Source organism: Mesoplodon densirostris, chromosome 6 (assembly GCF_025265405.1).
Source record: "Mesoplodon densirostris isolate mMesDen1 chromosome 6, mMesDen1 primary haplotype, whole genome shotgun sequence".
Classification (NCBI taxonomy): Eukaryota; Metazoa; Chordata; class Mammalia; order Artiodactyla; family Ziphiidae; genus Mesoplodon; species Mesoplodon densirostris.
In genome coordinates, this window is record NC_082666.1 from 56,777,600 (window position 1) to 56,795,796 (window position 18,197).

Genomic DNA, 18,197 nt, shown 5'->3' on the forward strand with positions numbered 1-18,197 from the left:
CGGCAAAGAGATTTTACAGTCCTCGGGATGTGGTGAGCGTGCCCTCAGGGTGGGAGTCCAGGTTAGGAAGGGGACTCTGTCACTCTAGAGGAGAGGGTGTGACTAGATGTGATCTCTCCCTTGTGAGTGAGGTGCTGCTGGGGAAATACAATTTTCTTGGACTTAGGGTCTCCACACCCATGTTCTCCTCAAAAGAACCAGGATTCCTGGTGGGGGTATTGGCCCAGCCTGTGGAGGACTATAGGTCTCCAGTAAGAAAATGGTGGCAAGAAAGGACAATAGCTGTAATAGTCCTCACCTCGTGGTCACCTGAAGCATGACCACATGGACATGAAGGAACATGTTCTAGAAGGAAAGGAAACATGGGAGAAGCTCATGGACTCATAATAATCAGCCTCTTCTCTAAATCAAACACTAAACAAAACCCATGTTTTGTTTCAAAGAGCTTATGCCAGAGTGATCTCGGAAATCCTTAAGCAAATACAGAAACCATACGTCTGAGAGAGCCTGCCTTCCTATGTGAAGTAAGAGGTAAAAATGGAATCTAAGATCAGGGCTAAAAATGTGTTCCTGGAACAGAGAAGACCAACATTTATGCATGAAAGAGATATAGAATGCATGTATTTACAGACCTACATCACTTCTGACTTGAAGACAAAAACCTTCCTCATTTGATTGATAAATATCCATTTGGATGGGCACATCTGAAATTACTGGAAAAATTAAACTTCTTGCAAAATTAATAGCTTAGAATGATGACATCTTCGTAGACCATACTGAGAATACCTAAGTGAAAATCAAAAAAGGAAGTAAAAGTGTATAGAAATGTTTAGAAAATGAAAATTACTGTGCTCCCTATTTAATGGCCTTGCTTAGAAAGGATGTCATCGAGAACCTACCCACAAGGTTCCCCCAGACACCCGTCTCAGCCAGGCCAGCAACAGCCTCATTTGCCCCATGGCCTTCGTGCTCTCTCTACTGACCACCCTGGTGGTGTTCAGCTATGGCCCCGGTGGATCTCTGGGCTGCGACCTGTCTCAGAACCACGTGCAGATTAGCAGGAACAACTCCAGGCTTCTGGGCCAGATGAGGAGAATCTCCCCTCACTTCTGTCTGAAGGACAGAAAAGACTTCGGTTTCCCCCAGGACACGGTGGATGGCAGCCAGCTCCCGAAGGCCCAGGCCACCTCTGTCCTCCACGAGATGCTCCAGCAGATCTTCCGCCTCTTCCACACAGAGCGCTCCTCTGCTGCCTGGGACACCTCCCTCATGGACAAACTCCGCAGTGGACTCCATCAGCAGCTGAATGACCTGGATGCCTGCTTGGTGCAGGCGATGGGAGATGAAGAAACTTCCCTGGGAGTGACGGGCCCTACATTGGCTGTGAAGAGGTACTTCCAGGGAATCCATCTCTACCTGCAAGAGAAGAAATACAGTGACTGTGCCTGGGAAATTGTCAGAGTGGAAATCAGGAGATCCTTGCTTTCATCAACCAACTTGCAAGAAAGGATAAGAATTATGGATGGAGACCTGGGGTCACCTTGAAATGTTTCTCATTGACTCAGATGCCCTATCACCCTTGCACATATGTCTTTAGTCATTTCAGAAGGCTCTTATTTCAATTTTAATCACAGAATTTATTGTATTAATTCAGCTAATACTTTGCCAGTAGTAATAAGCAAGTATATTATTCAGCTTCAGGGGCATCAGTCCCTAAGTAATGACTACCCTGTTATTTATTTATTCTGTTTATTTATTTATTTATTTCTGTATCTTATTTTTTCATATAAATATATTTATACTTACATTGTATTAAAATTTAGAAAATATTCACCTTTCCATTTCATTAAATTTGCATTTTGTTTTATTTATTAAATTCTTATGAGAGAAAACTTCTTGAGTTTTTTAAGTTCTGAAACCTACATTCTTACTTTTTTATGTAAATTTATTTCAGACTAGTATTTGTCCATTTTGTCCTCTGGAACTGTCCTACCACTTTCCTTTCAGGAAATGCTTGTCAAAAGGTGGAATTCCATGGAACTGAGGGAAGTCCTGGAAATTATGGAGAATGGTTAGTCCTGATGTCATAGGTGTAACTGATTTATACCACCAGGAAGAGTGGTCGGTACAAATACCTGTGGGAAGGAGTCAGCTCCTCGAGGGAAGCTGGTGACATATGGTGTTGACTGGCCGGTCCTGGCACCTTCCTCCCACCTTCTCCCTGGTCCTGCTTTACTGAGCCATTCATCCCTTATGCATACATTCAGTCCCTCCAACTCACTGACCAGCCACACAGCTGCTCTGGTTCTGTGCAGGTTTCCAGCTTCAAGGTTTCTGTTAGAGTGAAAGCCACAGGAAGAGAGCACAAGTGAAAGGAGAGTTCTAGGATTTTCAAAACCTCTGAGAAGGAGCCAGGGTTCACGGCACTGGATCCCAGCTCTGCTATTAATAGCGGTGTGACCTTGACAAATAACACAAACACTAAGCTCCCTAGTTTCCTCATCTTTAATATGGGGACAATAGTAGTATTTTTTCATAGGATATTCCCAGGATTCAATGAGTAAATATACACAAGAGGCATAAAAGTGAGTCCGTCAGAAATAATCAGGACTGTTAGAGTCACAGAGTGGCTACCGTCAGGGAGGAGAAGGAGAGCTGCTCTGAGGTAGCAACTGGAAGGCAACATAAGAAACGTGCTAGGTCCTGGGCAAAATCTATTACTTTTAACTTGGGTGCTAGCTTCACAATGTATTCAGTGTGTGAAATTTCCCTGTGCTGTATGTTGAAGATACTTGCAATTTCTGTGTATTATACTTCTTTTTAAAAAAAATAAATTTATTTATTTATTTACATTTTTTTTTTGGCTGCGTTGGGTCTTCGTTGCGGCGAGCAGGGGCTACTCTTCCTTGCGGTGTGCAGGCTTCTCATTGCAGTGGCTTCTCTTGTCACGAAGCATGGACTCTAGGGACACAGGCTTCAGTAGTTGTGGCTCGTGGGCTCTAGAGTGCAGGCTCAGTAGTTGTGGCACATGGGCTTAGTTGCTCCACGGCATGTGAGATCTTCCCAGACCGGGGCTTGAACCCGTGTCCCCTGCATTGGCAGGCAGATTCTTAACCACTCTGCCACCAGGGAAGTCCTTGTGTATTATACTTCTGAAAGATTTTCCGGGAATTAGTAAAAATTCTTTGAGAAAGAAGGATCAGTAGAAAATACTTGGATCTACTTTCAAAATGAATAATATGGAAATAACAGAGACCTCAAATAAGGCAAAAAGTCACAAACATTTTTCATTAATAATGTTTGTTGCTTCTTTAGTATGAGAAAGGCACAAAATAGCTTCTGAACTCTTTCATTTTTTGGCCTGTCGGCAGCAACGCAGAAGTAGGAAGAAAAAAGCAGGAGCTATGAAAGGTAAGGTTCTGCTCTCTAATCCTGGGCTCTCCCGGGTTTGATCTTAGTTCTCTTCTCCATACAGTCCCAGGTCTATAATTGCTGGCAATGTCACCTCCTAGAGCCTGTACTCTCAGAAACTAATGGCCCCCCAGATGAGAGACTCAGAGCAAGAAAGCAAAGAAGTCAGGACCTGGGACATTTCTAAACCACGCTCTGCTCGTCCATGTGAAAGCTGGGCCATGGCACTTACCCATCAAGTGACAGTGTGAGACGTGGTGGAACCATGACTGTTTTGGTGGCAAAATTTGGGGTAATGACTCAGACAACTTAAGTTCCGTAAGTTTCATAGTCTGTGTCTGGGAGAGTCCCAGGATTGTCGTGATGATTGCCTGGGGCAATGTGTGTGAAAGAGCTTTAAAATGACACCGCTCTACACACATGGACCTTACTATTAGTGTCATTGAAACTCTGACCTCGAATTCTAGTTCCTGGGAATTAATTTTTTTTTCTTTTTTCTCTTTTTTTGCAGTACGCAGGCCTCTCACTGTTGTGGCTTCTCCTGTTGAGGAGCACAGGCTCTGGACGCGCAGGCTCAGCGGCCGTGGCTCACGGGCCCAGCCGCTCTGCAGCATGTGGGATCCTCCCGGACCGGGGCACGAACCCATGTCCCCTGCATCGGCAGGCGGACTCTCAACCACTGCGCCACCAGGGAAGCCCCCCTGGGCATTAATCTTGAAAAAATCTCTTCCCAGTGGAACAGTCTACTCAGCGTGTTCCACTCTCTCTTTGCTTCCACTCTCGCTAGACACACCCAGGCTCCTATTTTTGGTTTGCAGAGCTCACCTGAAAGGCACTCATGTGACACCAGCCCCACCCTCTCTTCAGAAAGGTGATTCATATCTTCTGTCATCTCAGGCATCCCTCTTGCTAGCTGGCCCTGTGGAATTCCAGGGTCCTAGTCCAGCAAGAGGTTGACACGAGGGAGTCCCACTGGGAACAGAATATGGAAGGAAGACTTGGGGTCAGGCATCTTCTGAAAACAAAATGGTCTCTCTCAAAAACAGCAAAGTTCATTCTTCACAAGTAAATTGTTTCTTCTAAAAAAGAGTGTTTTCTTTTGTCTCTGCTGCATTTGGGGGAAGGATGCAGTAGTCCGGGAACTGGGGTTAGAGAAAAGAAGAGGTTCTTCCGTTCTGATTGAGAGCTTGTGTGTTTGAGGCAGAGGAAGGTTAGGGAGGGAGTCTGACAGTGGCCTTGCACACCCTCTACCATCTCAGCTGCCTTCATTTGTGTCATGATGAATACAGCCCTTCACAAAGCAAACACAAAAGCATAGGAACTTGACAAATGCTGAGGGGCTTTAAAAACTGAGAAAATCCATTAAAGAACGAGTCTCAGGAACTGGACTTCCCAGTCCTTCCCCTTCTCCATCATGATACTGATCTGTAAACAGCTGTGGGTTGGAATGTTTGGGGTTACACAGGCACATAGATTCCCAAATGTCCCAATCAGCCTCTAGGAACAGAGACAAGAAACTTCACATATTCCCCCAAACAGCACTGGAATTTGGCATTCCTGAGGTCTCAAGTTCAGAAGGAAATGGAACAAACCAGAGGACCCCAAATATTTTGATGGAGAATAACTTTCATCTAACTCCAAGGCCTTCTTGCATCCTCAGGAAGGCTGGGCAAAGTAGCTCAGCTCCCCAGTTCTCAATTTAGCCTTAATGAAAGTGTACAGCTGAGGACTTTTCGCCTTTCCTTTCTCATGGGACAGGCTCTGGAGCAGCAGGGACGCAGAACTCCTGGCCATGTTTCTGGTTGAGCAAGCAGGGACAAGAGGAGGCCAAAGGGGAGGCAGAGGCCTTCCCTGGTGGCGCAGTGGTTGAGAGTCCGCCTGCCGATGCAGGGGACGTGGGTTCGTGCCCCGGTCCGGGAAGATCCCACATACCGCGGAGCGGCTGGGCCTGTGGCCATGGCCGCTGGGCCTGCGCATCCGGAGCCTGTGCCCGCAACGGGAGAGGCCACAGCAGTGAGAGGCCCGTGTACCGCAAAAAAATTTAAAAAATTAAAAATAAGAAACACTTAAAAAAAAAGGTGGGGGGAGGCAGAGCAGTATAGGGTGTTAGCAAACCTGGGAGTGGAACAGCATAGTCTTATCAGGCTTAGGAACGAGATCTCCATCTACATCAGGTACTGTAGCACTCAGCTCACTTTCCAGTTACACTTCTTATTCCCACCCAGTATCCTGCACACTGTTAGGGACATCATTGGTCCCCAGAGTTGTTAATAAAAGTGATAAATGTAATAAGCTTAACATAGTTGTGCCAGTAAAACTGTTTGAAAATGACAGTCTTGCTGCATCTTCTCTTGTGGGTTACTCTTGTCTTCTCAGGTGACCAGTAAATTTGTTAGCTCGGCATTGCCTTAGTCTTCCTTCGGCTTCATGCATGATTTAGGGCAATTGTTTTCTTTTTCCTATAGTACAGTTTTCTTAGCTTTAGAATAGGGATAATGAGACTACTATATTCCATTCAACATACCATCGCATGTTATATGCTCTGTATAATGAGAATATAACAAGTCATAAAGTTATCTTAAGTGAGCAGATTATTTTAAGCACCAGGGATATATTAAACATAGAAATGATAGTTGTTATTGTGACAGGTATGCACAAAGGAGTAAAAGCCATTATTTCATGTCCACTCAAAAGATACATATTTTTTTAAGATTTTTTTTGATGTGGACCATTTTTAAAGTCTTTATTGAATTTGTTACAATATTGCTTCTGTTTTCCTTATGTTTTGGTTTTTTGGCCCTGAGGCATGTGGGATCTTAGCTCCCCAAAAAGGGATCGAACCCACACCCCCTGCATTGGAAGGTGAAGTCTTAACCACTGGACCCCCAGGGAAGCCCCCAAAAGATATTGATATAATGACATATTTGTGCCTTACTGAGCTCATAATTTTGTTATGCAAAAATTCTACCTCTGTGAATTAAAATAGGATCATCTTTTTAAGTACTGTGCAAAGCATACACACAAATTTTACAATTCTACTAGCAAATGAAATATTCTCACAGATGTACCAAACACTAGATTACAAATACCTATGGATCTCTAGTGGGCATCAAAACAAAATGCAATCAGTGCATTGGCACAGAAGATATTTATCAATTTTAAGTAGAAAGTAATATATTAAGTTTACATTTACATCATACTGAAATTAAAAGCATTTTGATGCAAACAGATTACACATTTTTATGCAACTTATCCATATAAAATGACATTTTGAAGAAGTGAATAAAACTCTCCAATGAAAAACCCTGATTATATATATAAAGCTGAACGCTTAACCTATGAAGCCTTAAGGGTCTTCTAAGACCCTTGCTTAAAACAAATGAGAGGAAAAAAATATCTTGAAAATGGAGATTAATTTCTTAAGATACTTACTAAGTCATAAGATATTGCCAATAAGCTACATCTTACTGAAGTTAGAGATCAATGTGAAGCAGCCTTGGCTGACACGTCCGAAGCATCAGATACTTGTTATTATACCCGCCATTTTAAAGTCTGACCCTCATCTGGTCTCTGTGTCACCACCATCCTCTGCTTTTCTGCTCCTCCTCCTCTCCTTCCTTTGTTGACTGCTCCCTCTCATCTTAGGGAATGGGTGCTCCTCAAAGATCTGTGCTAGTCCCACACTTCATCCTCTCGGCACATATAGTCTCAACCTCCCAAATAGTTCCAAACGTCATCTCTATGACTGTTGACTTCCATATGCATGTCTTTCCCCAGGGTCACATCTCCAAACAAATGTCATTAGCTCCAAACCCTCATATTTACCTGCTACCCTAGATGATCTCCATACATGGCCAAACTTGACCATCATGCAATTACCTGGCAAACTCCCGCAGACCCCTGGGATGCCAGCTTACCAACTGCTCTTGCAGAACCTTTCCCTGATCCATGCAAGCCCACATACTCCCAAGAACCTGTCCTTTCCCTGTCACAGCATTAACATTGCTTTCATTGAACACCTAGTTACCCATATCCCCATCAGACTGCAAGCTCTGTGACAGTGGGCAATGTGTCTACTATTTTCATTGTACCTGGCACCCACCACAGTGCCAAAAATACAAGGGAGAGTCACACTTCTTTATTGACGTTTAAATTCCATGATTCTATAATATATTGCACAGTTTATTGATCATGCAACTGCTGAAACTGAATCAGCAACCATTAGACATGCTTTCTCCAAGAAAGAACAAGTAAAAGAGGATAGCTTCAGCTGCTATAACCTGTCATAATGCCTTGTGCATCTCCTTCACAACCTAGAAAAGGTTTCAAGCTAATTTTTTACTCTTTAAGGCCTGTCTCCTCTGACAGAGTGCTCCATTAAGAAAGTAATATCTTTGTTTTATCTACCAATATATTAAAAAACACAAGTAAAACCCTGAAAGCAGATACTTCAAAATATTTGAAGAACCAATGAAATGAATAAAACTATTTATCTTCCTTTTGGATTTTAAGGCAGATTAAAGGTTTAAGGACACTTTGATTTTCTTTAAGAGTGTGAGGTAAACCTACCACTTAAAATATACCTTTTGCACCACCAAAGCAAAGGAAAACAAGACACAAAGCTGACCATATCATAATATGAAGAATAAATTTGGTAAATATAACAATCATCGTAGAGAAATAACTTCTAATTATTACAAATTAAAGATAAATTTTCTCTCCATTCAAAAGTATTGTTTCCACTTACTGTTGAAAAACAACGTGCTGAGATGACTCGATGCATTTACAACTGAATCAGAAGAAAAGTCATTGAACTGAGTGACTATTGACGCGCTCGAGGCCACCTCTAAGCAGAGAAGACTCCATTGTAGAAGATTGGGTCCAGGTCTCCTTTTCCCACTCCTGGGTTCTCTGAGGTTGAACATACAGGGAAAGCACACTCTGATTTTCACGCCTTAACTTCCACTCTCATATTTTCCTGGGCACAGCAGCTGTGGACTTTCTTTTCAGATCGAGCCTGGTCCTTTGGAAGGAGTTCTTCAAAGTCAGGCGGGAGTCCTCATTGACCAGGAGGGTCTTTTCCTCCCCACCTCCTGCACCAGACTAGTCTCCAGATCTTCCCACTGTTGATCAAGCCCACTGAGGAATTTCAGCTGTTTGTGCTGAAGACGATGGAGAAGTGCGGTATCGTCTCACGGAGAATGAGGCGGCCTGAGCGTTTTGGAACTGGCTGTCAGCCAGCTGGTGCTGATGGAACCTGACAACCTTCTTGTCCTTCAGGCAGGAAAACAAAGAAGATTCTCCTTGTTAGGGGCAGGACTGTGAGGGTCTCCTGCTTTGTCAGGCTGTGGTTCTGGGCCAGGTCACAGCTAAGGGTGCAGACAGGGCTGGAGAACATCACCCTGGGTGTCCTCAGTCAGGAGGGTGGCAGGCCCCGGTGAGCCTGTGATGCAGGTGTCTGGCTGTGGGAGCCTGTATCCAGCTGCTCTGAGTACCTGCCTGCAAATGAGATTCTTAAATAGGCCAGGATTGTCATTTCTCTACTTATCCTAGTGTTGTTTCCATGTTTTTGCAATTTGTCTTCCATTTATGGGCAACATAGAACGTCACAACTTCAATTCTTTCATTACACTGCAAATTAAACACACTCCTGGAACATGAAAGAGTATCAATCCAACAGGATGTATTCATCTAAATGAGACCCATGGTTGAAATAAAACCTGAGTCTCATTATATCTCTTTTTCAATTCTAATAAGAATACTTAGAGGTTTGACCCTGTACTCTATTTTGACACTTCTTAAATTGCACCAAAATACAATTAGCCTCACCTCTCTGCATTTTCCTCTAAAGGGACTCATACATTAGATCTAAATTCTTCCACATTTCTTTACAGGACCATAGCTCACATTTTCTGACAGCTTACACATAATGGTGACATAAAAATGAACAGCAAGGGTGAATTCATGCAGTTCTCTTCATTCTGTCACCAGATATGTTCTGACTGCATATATATGTGACAATGCGCTTGGCAATGTGGATTCCAGGAAAGTAAGGCAGGGATGGTGACTGCCCTCCAGGGAGCAGGGAGGACAGACACTAGAGTCAGGATTAGGATGAAGGAAGCACCACGTGCTCAGTACAGCTGAGGGCCAGTGCTCAGAGCTGATGAACAGGAGGGCCTGGGAGCAGCAGAAGCCTCCACTCTGACAAAAATCTGGGGCTCCTGAATTTAAATGACATCAGATTTTCATTTCCCCTTTTAAAAAATGGAGACAACTTTAGTTGTGGTCACACAGGACATTGCCTAGATCAAATAAAATAAAGTTTGCAAAGTACAGGCTGAGAATTTGAACAGAGTGAATGATGGCAGCCTTTTGTATTAATATAACAAATGGTAACCTGTATAGTCCACCCTCAGCCCAGCCGAGAGAAGCTCTCACTACAGGTCCCTTAACACTCAGGGGCCTGCACGTTGAGGCCCCCAAATGCAAACTCTAGGAGAGGGATTGCCTGTAGGCCTGCGAAGGAGTAGAGACCTAGTCTCCACCCTTAGAGCAGTGCCCGGTACATTAAGGAGAGAAATCCTACGGCATCTGAAGCTCTTTGCAGCATCTAAGAAAGTGTTTTGACCTCCTCCCCACAAAAAAAAAAAAAAAAAAAAAAAGGCAGCTCTGTGACTAGTACAAATGAGAGAAATGGTCCTTTTCCTCACCTTATTTTGTTTCAGACCACCTCTGGTGTTAATTTTTAAGACACAGATTAAATTGTACTTTAAAAACAAACACATAACCTCAGAGAAAAAGATCCGATTTGTGGTTACCATAGCCAAGGGGGTGTGAGTTGAGAAAATCAGATGAAGGCAGTCAAAAGGGTTTTTTCTTCCTTAAAAAAAAGACATTAAAATAATGTTGTAGAGACCAGGAAAAAGGGTTAGAAATATATATATGGGGGAGAGATGATGAGAAGTAAAGCATTCCTAGGTTTTCAGCCATGGAACAGCACAATACTCTAATTCAAAAGCTATTTCCTGGGTTAGCATTAGGGCGACGTTAAGCTAGTACTTCTCTTAAGCACGAATGGTAAGAAGGCACCAAATCTAAGTCATCAAGATAAAGGATGTTTTAATGCAATATTTTAAAATGAAAATTAATACCAAAATATGCACGAGGAACAAAATATAAAAATTTTAAGTAAAGAAATGAAGTTGACCTCCATTTGCATGGCCCTGACAGTCTTACAAAGTAAGCCTTCATGATGTAAATGAAATCTGGGCAAATTCCACTCAGTGTATAAAATTCTTACTAAAGAAAAATGAAAAAGTCTGACCTGCTAAATGTCCTCAATTGCTTGTACACACCAACTCTTCTTTCTAACCTTATAGTCAAGGTGAGGTCCTGGGAGAGACATTTCAGGAACATGAGTTAAAAATCAGTTAAGACTATCACGGGGTCATTAGAAATTGTCAAACACGGTAATTCCCTCAATTAAAAACAAGTGAAAAAGTAATCTTGAAAATATTAATGAGCTGGCTTCCGTTAAAGATAGAAAAGTAAAACTGTATTAAATACTTGGGACTTCCCTGGTGGCGCAGTGTTTAAGAATCCACCTGCCAACTCAGGGGACACGGGTTTGAGCGCTGGTCTAGGAAGATCCCACATGCCATGGAGCAACTAAGTCCATGTGCTGCTACTACTGAGCCTGTGCTCTGGAACCCGTGAGCCACAACTACTGAAGCCTGCGCACCTAGAGCCTGTGCTCCTCAACAAGAGAAGCCACCACAATGAGAAGCCTGCGCACCGCAACGAAGACTGAACCCAGCCTAAAATCAATAAACCCAGCCTAAAATCAATAAACAAAAAATTAATTATATTAACTACTTTAGTATAAAGACAATACAGTTTAAATAAAGTTTAATAAAATGCTATATTTTAATATGAAAATATATTTTAATATTCTATGCTTAATATTGAAAATATTTTAACATAAATTTATAAAAATATGAAACATTTAAAATATTTACTTCAAATGATATGAATTAAGTTAAATATAAAACTAATTTTAAAATGTAAAAAATAAAATGCTGTGAGTTTTTTAATATTCCTACTTTTCAGATATTCAATACTTTCTCCCTCACTTTAATGCTGTATCCTTGAAAGACACCATGAAGTCCCAGAGCATCTACAGGGGCGCTCACCTCCCGCGTCCCCGGCCCCGGTGGTGGCCGCGCTCCGACTCACCTCCCAGGGCGTCCCCAACACCGTCCTGTCGTCCCATCGTCGCCGCCGCGTTCCCCCTTCTCTGAACCTTCGCTGTCTCGCGCCAGAAACGAGCCCGAATCTGAAAAATCGGCTCCCCGTTCTATGAGGCGGGGAATCGCTGTGATTCCCCACCTCAGGCCGCTCAGAAAACGGCTTCTTTCTCAAAAATTGCCTCGCTCAAGTTTCTGTGAGAAAATAAAGCGCAAAACTCAGGGGAAGCCCCGAAAATGCGAGGTTCTGGCTCCCAGCCAGACAAAAATGTCTCTGGCGAGGCCGCGACAACGCTTCCTCTTCAACACTCAGCACGGCGAAAACGAAGGTCTTTTGCGCACTATGTTGACTATTAAAGCAGCCTCAGTTGACTGTTTCGCTCTGTCTCGCAAGCTTCAGGAGACAGCGGCAGACCGCAAACTCAGTAGTGGGCGTTTCCCAAACAAACCCTGCGCCCTCTATCGGCCGCCTAGGGAAGGACTCTGTCCACAGTTCCAGGGAAGGAAGCTTCCCCCTAATTGTTTGGCGGTGCCCGCGCGCCCCCTGGCGGCCATCTAGTGAATCACTCATTCTCAATGGCCCAGATCTATTTGCTAGTGGCAGGACTGATGCTCTGCTCCATCCCTGCTTGCTCTCTTGGCTGGAACTTGCCTAGAAGCCATAGCCAGGAAAACAAGGACGTCTTCCAACATTTGCAACAGATGCAAAGGATCCCCTCACAGTGGTGCCTAAAGGACAGAACCGACTTCAAATTTCCTTGGAAAAGAGAGAATATCACCCCAATCCAGATGACTCAAGGCACCTGTCACCACCACCTGATGCTCCGGCAGATCTTCAACCTCTTCACCACGGAGGACAGCCATGCTGCCTGGAACAACACCGTCCTCCATAAACTTCTCTCTAGCCTTCATCTGAGGCTGCACCGACTAGAGCAGATGAAACAAGACAATCTGGATTGTCGAGATTTGGGACTTGCTGCCCGGGAGTATTTCCATGGAATCCATGCCTACCTGAAGGCAAAGGAATACAGCCCCTGTGCCTGGGAGGTTGTCAGAGTGGAAATTGAAAGGTGCCTTTCCCTTATGTAAGAATCCTCAAAGAAATGTCAACTAATACAGAATATTTTTTATACTCGTGACACTTCTCATTCAATTACATTAGTGTTCAAGTCCAAAGCAATCTCCACTTGCGTTTTCTCACAGGCTGAAAAATGTCTGACGTGAAAATCATGATTTTAATAAAGGTTTTCACAGAACACAATCTCTTTTCTAGTATAAATAATTTTATAACGTAATTTAACAGATCACTTTAAGTGTTGGGAGGGGTATTTGCTATTTTCAACATATGAAGTATAGAAAGGTTTTTTGGATAGTGTGGTGTTAGAGACATTTGTCAGTTAACTTAATGCTGACTGCTGTCACAGGCAAACAGAATGGTGTCAGGAATTTGATCATAATAGAATCTTATCTTTCCCTGGTATACGAACAAAAGGCAGGCATACATGATCAGATGGATGTTCTAAGTTGCTCTCCAAAGAGTGATTCGGGGACATGGGTAGCCCCTGTTTTGCGGATTTTTCCATCATCAACAGGTGACTCCAAATTTTTCTGCAGTATTTGAGTCTATTCCACTCAGTGGTAAAGGGAAAAAGTCTGGTGCATCACATGGGAGGTTTTCAAGGGCCAGGATTATACAGGGCAACAGCACTTCTGCTCACATTACATGGCCTGGATTTATCCTCGTGGAAATCTCACTGCAAAGAAGTTGGGAAATTATTGGATGGTTAATGGACGAGGAGACAAGTTCAGTGCATAAGACCACTTTTCATCTTTACACTAGTTGTCCTAATGAAGTTCTGGGTGGGGTGGAGGGGGACAACTAATGTTCTTGCTTGCACACACTTCATTAAAAAACAATCAGACCCACAGAGAAAGAAAAATATCATTTATATGTGGAATCTTAAAAAAATGATACAAATGAACTTATTTACAAAACAGAAACGGACCCACAGACTAACAGAAGAAACTTATGGTTACCAGGGAGAAGGGTGGGGGAGGGATAGTTGGGGAGTTTGGGATTGCCATGTACACACTGCTATATTTGGGATGGATGGCCAACAGGGACCTACTGTGTAGCACAGGGAACTCTGCTCAATATTATGTGGCAACCTAGATGGGAGGGGAGTTTGAGAAAGAATGGATGCATGAATGAGTGTGGCTGAATCACTTTGCTGTACACCTGAGGCTATCACAGCATTGTTAATCAAATATACTCCAGTATAAAATAAAAAGTTAAAAAAAATCTCATCCTCTAGTTCTGCCTTAAAAGAAAGAAAACAGTCAAGTTTGGATGTTTATTCTCAGACTCAGTGGTATTATGATTTCATGCATTTTTATTGTTCATTTGCTGAAATAAAGAAAATTTTATAAAAAACAAACCCACAATCAGACCCAAATTCTTATTCCACAAGTTCAGCTTGGGGAAGATGACACGGATGTCACTCAGAGTTCACAGCATCATAGACTGTTGGAAAGTAGCATTCAACTTGATGCCCAAAGGCATAGCCTAGGAGGAAAATATCCACAAATGTAGACACAAGTTGTTTCCTAATTGCCTGAGGGAGACGAGAAAACTATGATCAGGCAGCTCCTTGCAAGTACTTGAGGATGACTGAAGAAAAAATAGAGAGCGACTCTTCCATTTGCGTCCAGGCCCGTGATTCGCATCCTGATCTTCTAAGTATTGAAAATGCAAACTTGAAGAAGAAAATATTCCTGCAAATGATCTTTAAAAAAATATCTCACACAATATTCCATTATCACTTCCCTTGTAGAACCATGAAGAATTTCCAAAGTCTCTGTAGATTATCGTCCTCTCATATCATCTATCTAATATATGTTGGTATAGTTCCTTCTACTATTACTATCATCACTGGTCCCTTCAAGAGTATGGACTGAGCTCCAGAAATGATAGGGACTGGACTAGCTGTCTAGGAAACGGGGTTGGGTAAAATGGTGCCTCTCGCTTTAGGTATTTTACAGACTTCTGGGAGGTATTCTGAGGACATAATAGGTCAGGTCAGGTCTTACTATTTGGGCTTCTTCAACAAAAGAGCATAGACTGGGTAGTTTGTAAAGAGCAGAAATGTATTGCTCACAGTTCTAGAGTCTGGAAATCCAAGATCTGGGTGTCCACGTGGTCAAGTTCTGGTGAGAGCCTGCTTCAGGTCTCACACTGCAGAGTTCTCCTTGTATCATCATACAGCAGGAGAGGGAGGCATTTATCTCTGACCTCTTTGATAAGAGCACTAATTCCATTTGTGAGGCCTCCATCTTCACACCCTAATCAAGTCCCAAAGGGCCCACCACCTGATACCATCACTTTGGGGATTAGGCCTTCCAAATAAGAATTTTGTGGGGACAGAAACATTCAGACCAGAAAGGGCATTGAAGGCTACATGTCTTGGCATCCAGAAGAGAGAATATATTCATGTAAATAAAGAAGAATGAGCCATTTATCAGGCCAAAAGAGCAGACCGAGGACTCAGAATCCAAACTCTTCATTTTCAACCTGCAGTAATGCTTTAATTATTATGTGTCAAAATTTGGAAATCAAACTGAAATGGACCCCATCGTCCCTTGGAAGGGAATGAAGACACAGGATGAAAATGATCGTTCATCAATGTTTGTGAAGAGTCTCCAAAGAATCTCAGTATATAGATAGTCATTGCACTTTTTTAGCAGTTTTGATAGATTTTTAAATATATCTATACATTGGTATTCTTATGAAGTATTTGTATAAATTTTTATTGAATATGTAATTTGATGCATTCCTATTTTTTAAGTAAATGTATTACATTAAAAGTCATTCTGCACACTTAACCAAAATGTTAAATGACTTGCAGTAGCTTTTACAGTTAATTTTTAGCCTAAATCTTTTTGTCATACTCACCCCTGCATCGAATAAAAAGAATAATCTTTTCACTTTCTTTTTCTATTTATAAAGTAGAGATATGCATGGAGTACATATCGATGTACACAGTATATCTGTGTATCAAAATTTCATAGGGGGGCCATATGGAAAGAAAATATCTAAAAAGGCTCTGTGGGCAGGAGAAGGGGAGGCAACGATGAAAAACAGTGGTTGAGAAACGCTGCCCTAACCTATCTGGAGAGTGCAAAATGAAAAGCAAAAACAGAAGTAGAAAGTAAGAGGGAACATTCAGAAAATGGAAACCAATTCATTCCCATTTAAGACCCAGGCCTGAAGGAAGGTCTTCAGAGAACCTAGAGAGCAGCGTTCACAGAATCACCCACCTCAGCCAGGCCAGCAGCATCTGCAAGGTCCCCGATGGCCCCAACTGTGTCCTTACTCCTGGCCCTGGTGCTGCTCAGCTGCAACTCCAACTGCTCTCTGGGCTGCGACCTGCCTCAGACCCACAGCCTGGCTAACACGAGGGCCCTGATGCTCCTGCAACAAATGAGGAGAATCTCCCCCTTCTCCTGCCTGAAGGACAGAAATGACTTTGGATTCCCCCAGGAGGCGTTTGGAGGCAACCAGTTCCAGAAGGCTCAAGCCATCGCTGTCGTCCATGAGATGATCCAGCAGACCTTCCAGCTCTTCACAACGGAGGGCTCAGCTGCCAATTGGGATGAGACCCTCCTGGACAGGTTCTGCACTGCACTTTATCAGCAGCTCACTGACCTGCAAGCCTGTCTGATGCAGGAGGCGGGGCTGGAAGGGACTCCCCTGCTGAAGGAGGACTCCATCCTGGCTGTGAGGAAATACTTCCACAGAATCACTGTCTATCTGCAAGAGAAGAAATACAGCCCTTGTGCCTGGGAGATTGTCAGAGCAGAACTCATGAGATCCTTCTCTTCATCAACAAACTTGCAAGAAAGACTCAGGAGGAAGGAATGACACACACCTGCTTCAACACGGAAGTGATTCTCACTAACGAGACCACACTTCCCCCTGTGCTGCCATGTCAAAGACTCTCATTTCTACTGTCATCATGCCCTGAACTGAATTAATTTGCCAAGTGTTTTCAGGAATATTAAGCAACATGATGTTCTACTCTACAGGCACTAGTCCCTCATGATACATCAGCCCATGCTGATCTATCTACTTACTTATCTACTTAAATATTTATTTATCTATTTTAATATTTATTTCACTATTTATAAAGATTTAAATTATTTTTATTTACATAATATTATGTGCATGTATACATTGTGGTTAAGAGAAAAATCTATATACTTTGTATTAACTCAGTTTATGAGTTTTCTTTGTTCATTAAATTCTTACTATAGAAAACTTCCTGTTTTGTTTTTTTCTTTGAAAGAGAAACACCAAGCCTGAATGTGCAACCTGATTAAAGAATGTATGTTACAATTCCTTGATCCATCATTACGATTTTCACGTTAGAAATAAAAATAGACTTCTTCTAGCCAGGTTGTGTGTTGCCCTCAGGACCTAGAGGTGAACATAATTAATCCAATTCTGCTTTGGGTAACTTTGATTTTTTTTTAAAGGAAAGTAACCTAAAAACAATAATCAGTTAATACAGGGACTTCCTTGGTGGTCCAGTGTTTAAGACTCTGCTCTGCCAATACAGGGGGCCCGGATTCCATCCCTGGTCAGGGAACTAGATCCTGCATGCTGCAACTAAGAGCCCACATGCCGCAAGCAACTAAAAGATCCTGAATGCTGCAACCAAAGATCCCGAATGCCGCAATGAAGATCCTGGACGCAGCAATGAAGATCCCGTGTGCCGCAACTAAGACCTGGCACAGCCAAATAAATACAGAAATACTTTTTAAAAATCAGTTAATTCACAATTAAATTTAATTATTTTTAAAATAGTACTAATTTGTAGTAGAAATTAATATCAGTAAAATTTAGTGCTACAGTGAGAAGGTGGGAAAATGGAATTTCCCCAGCAGAAGGTGGATCATGTCATGCGAGGATGTAGAACTTAAAGCAGTAGATATTACCTATAGTTAACTAGTAGACATTTCAGTGCAAATGTCCGTTGGATACTGGAGATGGCAATCTATAAGCAATTCCATGAAGTGTAAAGCATGGAACAGAAGAAGTGATCAAATAGGAGGAGAGTATCAAATGAGAAAAGGACTGAAAATTGAATCCTATGACCTCAACGTTAAAAGGGAGGGAACGCTACAAAGGAAAGCAAGGGGAAAGACCATATGTTAACAGGACGCGAGAGAATGGTGAGAAGACCATGTTTGAAAGACTGAAACCTCCTAGCAGATTCAATGCATTCATGAAAACGTAGATGGAAAGTGCTCCTACATTGGGAAAAGAGATGGCATTGGCCACTTAGCGAGAGCTTGTTTGGTAGACTTAATCTGCAGAAACCAGAGTGGAGAAGGTGGAAGCATGAATAAGAGAAGGGAATGACAATATATACAGAAAATAGGTTTGAGATGTTTGCCATCTGAATTGGAGGAGAGACATAGGGTGGAACCTAGAATGGATGTGGATTATTTTTTTCTCTGCATTGTTTTCCCTTT

General features: G+C 42.5%; 2 protein-coding genes and 1 pseudogene across 2 annotated transcripts; all 3 read left to right on the plus strand.

Annotated features, from left to right (window-relative positions):
* The first annotated feature begins 862 nt into the window (after positions 1-862).
* LOC132491771 (interferon omega-1-like) lies at positions 863-1,545 on the plus strand (annotated as a pseudogene).
* Positions 1,546-12,236: 10,691 nt separating this feature from the next.
* LOC132492361 (interferon alpha-13-like) lies at positions 12,237-12,749 on the plus strand. The gene has a single exon (XM_060101818.1). The coding sequence runs from the start codon at positions 12,237-12,239 to the stop codon at positions 12,747-12,749; it is 513 nt and encodes a 170-aa protein (XP_059957801.1).
* A 3,262-nt stretch (positions 12,750-16,011) lies between these two features.
* Positions 16,012-16,581, plus strand: LOC132491772 (interferon alpha-1-like). The gene has a single exon (XM_060100669.1). It carries the CDS (start codon positions 16,012-16,014, stop codon positions 16,579-16,581), a length of 570 nt encoding a protein of 189 aa, XP_059956652.1.
* The last annotated feature ends 1,616 nt before the right edge of the window (positions 16,582-18,197 follow it).